Source organism: Fopius arisanus, unplaced genomic scaffold, assembly GCF_000806365.1.
Source record: "Fopius arisanus strain USDA-PBARC FA_bdor unplaced genomic scaffold, ASM80636v1 scaffold00050, whole genome shotgun sequence".
NCBI lineage: Eukaryota > Metazoa > Arthropoda > Insecta > Hymenoptera > Braconidae > Fopius > Fopius arisanus.
The window spans coordinates 310,115-316,271 of record NW_011887789.1 but is presented as its reverse complement, the minus strand read 5'-3'; the positions used below and the strand labels follow the sequence as shown (position 1 = coordinate 316,271).

The following is a 6,157-nucleotide window of genomic DNA, read 5'->3' as shown; positions in this document are numbered from 1 at the left end:
AATTTCTCCTTGCGCGGACATGAAATAAAATTAGAATGAATGAAGATCTTGGGTGTACAGATAACCATGAAAAATAATAGTAGCCATAGATTTTGAAAGTACCTTGAAAGAAGGTAAGAGAGTTTGGTATTGGGTGCGTACGCAAAAGCGATGCCGAACAAATAAATGCTGGAAAAACAGGAACAAAACCGACATTATGTGGCATTAACATACAAAGTATGTCAGAGACGTTTGGGTCCCAAGGCATAACATAGTATCGTTCTCGCATACCCTCAGGAAGCCGTGAGTAAAGCGGCCGAGGGGAGTCCCAAAAGAAGAGGATGAGGACAACCACGCGCAACGCCACGTAAGACAAAGAGGTAAATGCCGAGGAGACTCTTTCCAATCCGACATTTTCTTCTGTCTTATTCTCTCCTCAATTCTTTCCCTTTACTCTTTTCAATGGTTTGTGTACCTCTATGGTTGCGGCTTTAAACGCAAAAGGATGCAGCCCAGGGAGAGAAGGATGGAAAAGAGAGTTAGGGAGGGAAACCACTGCCAGAGATATCCAGAGGCATACCCATGAGAAGCTAAAGGGCAAAACAAAGAAAAAATTTCAAGAGCATATATCGAGGAGACAGGACGCACATTAAACTCTGGGGGATTATACTTTTGTTGTTTATTTTGATCCTCGAGCAAACGTTGTAACGACTTCTGATTGGCTACTGCTGCTGCTAAATTTTCGGATTATTACCTCCCACTTTCATCTTATTTACACCCATTTTCATCTTATTTACACCCATTTTCATCTTATTTACACCCATTTATTTGGCAAGATTTTTGGATTCGTCAACTGAATTCGTCAAGTGTTTACAACGGACATTCCCTTCCCTCTGGATTTTCGTAAACCAATCGGATGAATGGTACAAAGAAAATAGACTAGAAAAATGTGATCTTTCTGGATAAGCGATCGGGGGCCATTATTCTTGTCCACTGAATTTTAAATTAGTTCGAATCTATGCGGTTTCATTTGCATAAAGTGATGGATTTATTACAGTTTTCTCAGGAATTTATTTTTGGGAATTCTTTTGTACATTCTCATGGCTAGCCATGGTAATTAAAGTTGAAGAAAATGCAGGAAAAAGTCATTAAAAAAATTAATCAGTAATCGATATTGAAATTTAATTAAATAATCACTGAATTCTAATAAAAAATAGTGAGACAGTGCTAACGATGCATTAATTGTCATGATTTTATTCATTATTTTATCAGAGTAATAATTATTTCACTAAATTACATAATTAAGGTACAATACTTTCTGGGATCCATCGTTAAATTGTTATTCACTACGAATAAAAATCGAAGCAATCGAATTTTGTATAAAATTTACTACAATATTGAAAATTCGTTAACTGAAGTAAAAGTTAAAAGGAATAAAAACAGCACAAAGTTTCAAAAAATAAATTCAATCTATGGTGTAAAAATTCAAAATAATAGGAGCACCCTTGTATCTATCATTTCTCACATTGAACTAAATACCCTTTTACAGTTAAAACCCCTCGACATTTGACATGTACTTGATATTTAACGACCCATTGAAGTTTGACAGAGGGTCCGAAGACATCAGCCAGTGAGTCTTTCCCCAAAAGTTCTGAAATAAAAAATCGAAGGTTCATAAATTATTACAAGCGATATGTTTCTGGACTGGTGAAGACGAATTGTTTCCCAAATCACCATTCTTTGAAAATTCATTTCTCTCCCCAAAAAATCTATTACAGAATAAATGAGAAAAAGACACAAGTATGGATTCAGTTCTTACGGTACGGATCGTTGTGTGTTAAGAGCTGGACGTCGTGCTCCTTGGTGAATGCTTGAAGGGCCGGTGGAACCACGCAACAAGTGGCGAGATTTATTTGGACAATACTTGGTCGGACCTGAAGCACATCAATATTTTTATATCATTATCATTATCAAATATTATTATGAAATGTGAGAGAAAATATTCTGTTTCGTGTAATCTGATAAATAATTTAATTTGAAAAAAAATTGTTCTGCCCCATTTATTTTTTCTCTGAAGTAGACTATCCTAGCTTGAACTCACCGTGGCCCACTCGTACAATTTAATGAAAACATCAGCATCAACGTTACTGAAACCAACATGACAGATTTTTCCAGCGTTCACGTATTTTTCAACAACAGGCCAAAGTTTCTGGAGTTGTTCCAGTTCATTCTCAGTGTTCCTGGCCTCTCCGTACGCAAGAATCAGGGTTTCGATACGATCCGTATCGAACACCTTGAAACCTTGAAAAAACCATGAATTTAATAATCAAGGATTAAAAATGGTGCACAGCGCAAAAAATTATGGGAAGTCATACTTTGATCTATGGCAGTGCCCAATAACTCTGGATCGGCCGAGGGCATGAATATTTTTACAGTGATTTTCAGTTCCTTTCGATCTTCCAAACTTCCAGGATCGGCTCCATTGATCTTAAAATTCGAATATCCAAAATTACGACTCGCGGAAAAAATTAGAATAGAAAGCCACCCGGAAGAAAAAAAATATTCAGTTTATTATCAATTGTGAGAAAAAAAATATCGAATAAAAATCGTATCACTCGGTCACACAGGCGTTTCCACACACATCCAAATTTCACCAGAAATGTCAAAGAAGATTTCTAAAAATCTCCGCTATCAAAATATTCCCAAATTTTCCATTTCACCTCTTACATCACCTGTCGTTAATTAAAAAATTCTCAAAATATTATACTTACAATGTTTAAGGCTTCATTCTTACCCTGAGAGTCTTTCAAAGTAATTTTCAACGCTTCCACGAGCTGAAAAACAAAAAAAAATGATAAATTAAATTTGTACTAAAATGGGGGAGAAATTAAACTCAGGATCGAACTCAAGGTTGATTGGAATAGCAAATAAACCACTCGAGAATGTAACATTTGACATAACCTCAATACCAACAATCCTCTTATCAACTTTATGATTTTTCAGAGACAACGGATTATCAATAACGCGTAATCGTCCTCCATGAGAGGCAACAATCACTGATATCTTGAAGAAATTGATTAACTACCTCCTCGTTTGTGTTCTGTCCCACTTTCAATTTCAATTCATTCGAAGACAGTATGTTTCCAGTATTGATCAGTACACTTTGAGTCTCCATTGTTATACACATAAATTCTTGAGGAATTATTTCACCGACTCGTGCATCGGTCACACGACAACTGGAGCTCTATGAGAGTGGGGTGTCAATATATACCGCGTTTAATCATTTCCTCGAACTTGATGACTTGCAATTACCTACTGTAAAATATTTCTGTCGATGATATCTTCACTGTCATAAGTCATCATCAAAAGCCATGAATTAGGCACAACCGCTCCATTTTATTTCCTCCAATAAAAAAAGTCTGATAAATTGCGCACATGCTCATATAAACAGTTTCCGATCTATAAATTAAATTATCACAAAAAAAAAATAATTCTTCAGGGGATTACGTACCATCCACGAGTTTATATATCTGTTTTCATAACTTTCGATCGTTATAATTATTTTATCAGCAGAATTAATGTTTAGAATCGTCGCAAAAAATAGGAGAATGTAATTAGGACTAACGAGAGTTTCATGTAATTATGATTTTTAATTTTTTATTGGAGTCATTAAAAAGGGGAGGTTATGAGGGGTTTGAAGGATGCAAAATGATCAGAAAGATTTTGATAACAGTGGGAATTAATTGAATTGAATTTATTGGCAGCGATGAAAGCATTTGAATTTTGCTGTGTTGTGAAAATCTGAGGGAGGGGATAGTTTGTGGCAATCTTCACTCGATTCATTTTCCCGCAGGTATTGTGGGATAGAGTGAGATCAGTGAAATAGTGCGATTATCATTGTTTAACCTCGACTTTACCGGAGGGCATTGATTTTCAAATTGATTCAATAAATAAACAAGTGGAAAATGCCGATTGACTTCGCAGCTTTTGCATATGCAGCTTCTGTTGCTGGCGGAGGAATCCTAGGATACGTAAAAGCTAGTGAGTTCGTTCAGCAATCTGAGTAATGAATAACTTGATTCAATTATTTTTTCAACATCAAGTAAAAATAATAATCAATAATCAAGTGCAATGATGAAGATAAAAATGGGAAAATGGTTGAGGTCTTGAGTTATTGGAGGTATTCTATTTTTTTTGTATTTGGAAATTTTTGCGGTCTTTATTTGTATTTTATGACTTTGAAATCAAAAGTTTCAATTATAACATTGGGTTCTGATTTTTCGAGTTTTAACTTTTTATTCTAGAATGGAAATTTTTCATTTATGATAATGACGAACACACGTGCTCTTTTCAATCGATTGCCCAATGTTTGGGAAGACGTAAAAATGTTATCAGAGATTTCTGGGAAAGTCGTAAAATAAAATCCATACCTATGATTTGTTTACCATCTCTTGCATTTTTTTGTGTTTTTATTATCTTGATGATGAGGTCTCACGCCTTAATATTTTATTGAAATACTTTCTGCTTTTCAATTCTTTCTCCGATATTTATTTATGGGGATATGAAGAGAGGTATTTTCATCAATTCCTCCATATTGAAATCGACCAAGATTTCAATGATAAATAAGATTCATTAAATTGAGGAATCGTTCAATTTTTCAAAGAATCAATACCTTCGTTGGGTGCTGGGCTTCTATTCGGCTCAATCCTGGGCTATGGAGCCTATCAAACATCCCAAGACTCGCGAAATTGTGCAGTTCTTCTGGGAACGAGCACCGCCCTGGGTGGAGTGATGGGATATCGCTTCTATAACACCCGAAAAATCATGCCCGCGGGTATGATTTGCGTTATAAGGTAATCAGCGAGACTTTACAAACACTTTCACCGAAAAATTAATCATAAATAATTTTTTCCAGTGCTGTCATGGTCGTCAGGACAATCTGGCGGAGCTTCCAGTCACCTGAAGCGTCTCTGAAAGTTGAATAATTACACATGCAATTATTTTCCATTTAAACCAATGAAATAAAAAAGAATCTATGGTTTTTCAGGTACAGGAACTATGGGTAGGGATGATGGGAAGAATTTATTGAAAATTGTAGAAGGGATTTTAATGTGTAAAAAGCCTTTTTTGCAAACGATTTTTGTGTTTATTAAAAAATTTAAAAAAAAAACAATACGAAAACAAAATGTTTCATTTATTAATAACATAAACCTTATCCCCCAATGATTTGCAGTCTGATATAATAAAAAATAGTGAATAATTACGGAATTACGATTCACTGCAATATTTTATTTGTTGCGTAGTGGATCAATAATGAATGAGCATTCGAAAAACGGCGGGAAGGAAGAGACTTCACGTCACTTTGATGTGAAGACTCCCGCGATACCTTATCCATCGACCAAGTGACCCCACCGGCATCGTAGTGACCCCGGGAGAGGGAGGGCGCCACGAAAATCGCCATGAAAATCGAGGAGGTATTCACGGAAATTTGAAAATTAAAAAATTTTTGAAAAAGTATCAGGGGAGCATGTAAATGGAGGAGATATTCACGGAAATTTTAAAATTCGAAATTTTTGGAAAAGTATCAGGGGAGCATGAAAATCGAGCAGGTATTCACTGAAATTTGAAAATTCGAAATTTTTGGGAAAGTATCAGGGGAGCAAGAAAATCGAGCAGGTATTCACGAAAATTTGAAAATTCATTCGACATTACTATATTACTTACCGGGTAAAAAAAAAATTGTAATCAGAATATTTTTTTCAAATTTTCGAAAAATTTCTGGAAAACTTTTCAGAAAATTGTTCTTTTGAAAAAAAAACAATGACTATTGGATTTTACGTGATTGCACTGTTTTTTTTAAGAGAGAATTATTTATTAGGTTAAGAATTTTCGCAATTATCGTATCTCGTCGAATTGAGACTGCCCCCGGTGTTCTGTACGCATCGACGGTGTGCGTGCGTATGCACGGAGTATCGCCTGGCGACCCCCCACGCGAGCGGTCTTCTGTGCGCATGCAGGGTGTTCTGTGCGCATGGGAAGTGTTCTGTGCGCAGGCGCGGAGTATCGCCGGGGGACCCCCCACTCGAGCGCTGCCTCCAACGCCCTGCCATTTTCAGTGGGGAGTCAGTCGTTCCGCGACCCGCGCGTAGAACGGTCAGTCTCGCGTCGCGTTGTTAAA

General features: G+C 36.3%; 2 protein-coding genes across 4 annotated transcripts; one reads left to right on the top strand and one right to left on the bottom strand.

Moving 5' to 3' along the window:
• Window positions 1-1,403: 1,403 nt before the first annotated feature.
• Gclm (Glutamate-cysteine ligase modifier subunit) lies at window positions 1,404-3,578 on the bottom strand. 3 transcript variants are annotated; one of them, XM_011306858.1, is made up of 7 exons: window positions 3,491-3,578; window positions 3,065-3,382; window positions 2,751-2,813; window positions 2,355-2,466; window positions 2,081-2,280; window positions 1,799-1,913; window positions 1,404-1,630 (listed from the first exon to the last, which is right to left on the bottom strand). In XM_011306858.1, exons 2-7 carry the CDS (start codon window positions 3,164-3,166, stop codon window positions 1,494-1,496), a joined length of 729 nt encoding a protein of 242 aa, XP_011305160.1. In that variant the 5' UTR covers window positions 3,167-3,382; window positions 3,491-3,578; the 3' UTR covers window positions 1,404-1,493. The 3 variants fall into 3 exon arrangements, with proteins under 3 accessions (XP_011305160.1, XP_011305162.1, XP_011305161.1); XM_011306860.1 differs by having other exon boundaries at window positions 3,065-3,294; window positions 3,491-3,576; XM_011306859.1 differs by lacking the exon at window positions 3,491-3,578 and having other exon boundaries at window positions 3,065-3,223; window positions 3,296-3,386.
• Window positions 3,579-3,826: 248 nt separating this feature from the next.
• LOC105267775 (transmembrane protein 14C) lies at window positions 3,827-4,996 on the top strand. The gene is made up of 3 exons (XM_011306861.1): window positions 3,827-4,020; window positions 4,643-4,832; window positions 4,895-4,996. The coding sequence occupies exons 1-3, from the start codon at window positions 3,945-3,947 to the stop codon at window positions 4,962-4,964; spliced, it is 336 nt and encodes a 111-aa protein (XP_011305163.1). The 5' UTR covers window positions 3,827-3,944; the 3' UTR covers window positions 4,965-4,996.
• The last annotated feature ends 1,161 nt before the right edge of the window (window positions 4,997-6,157 follow it).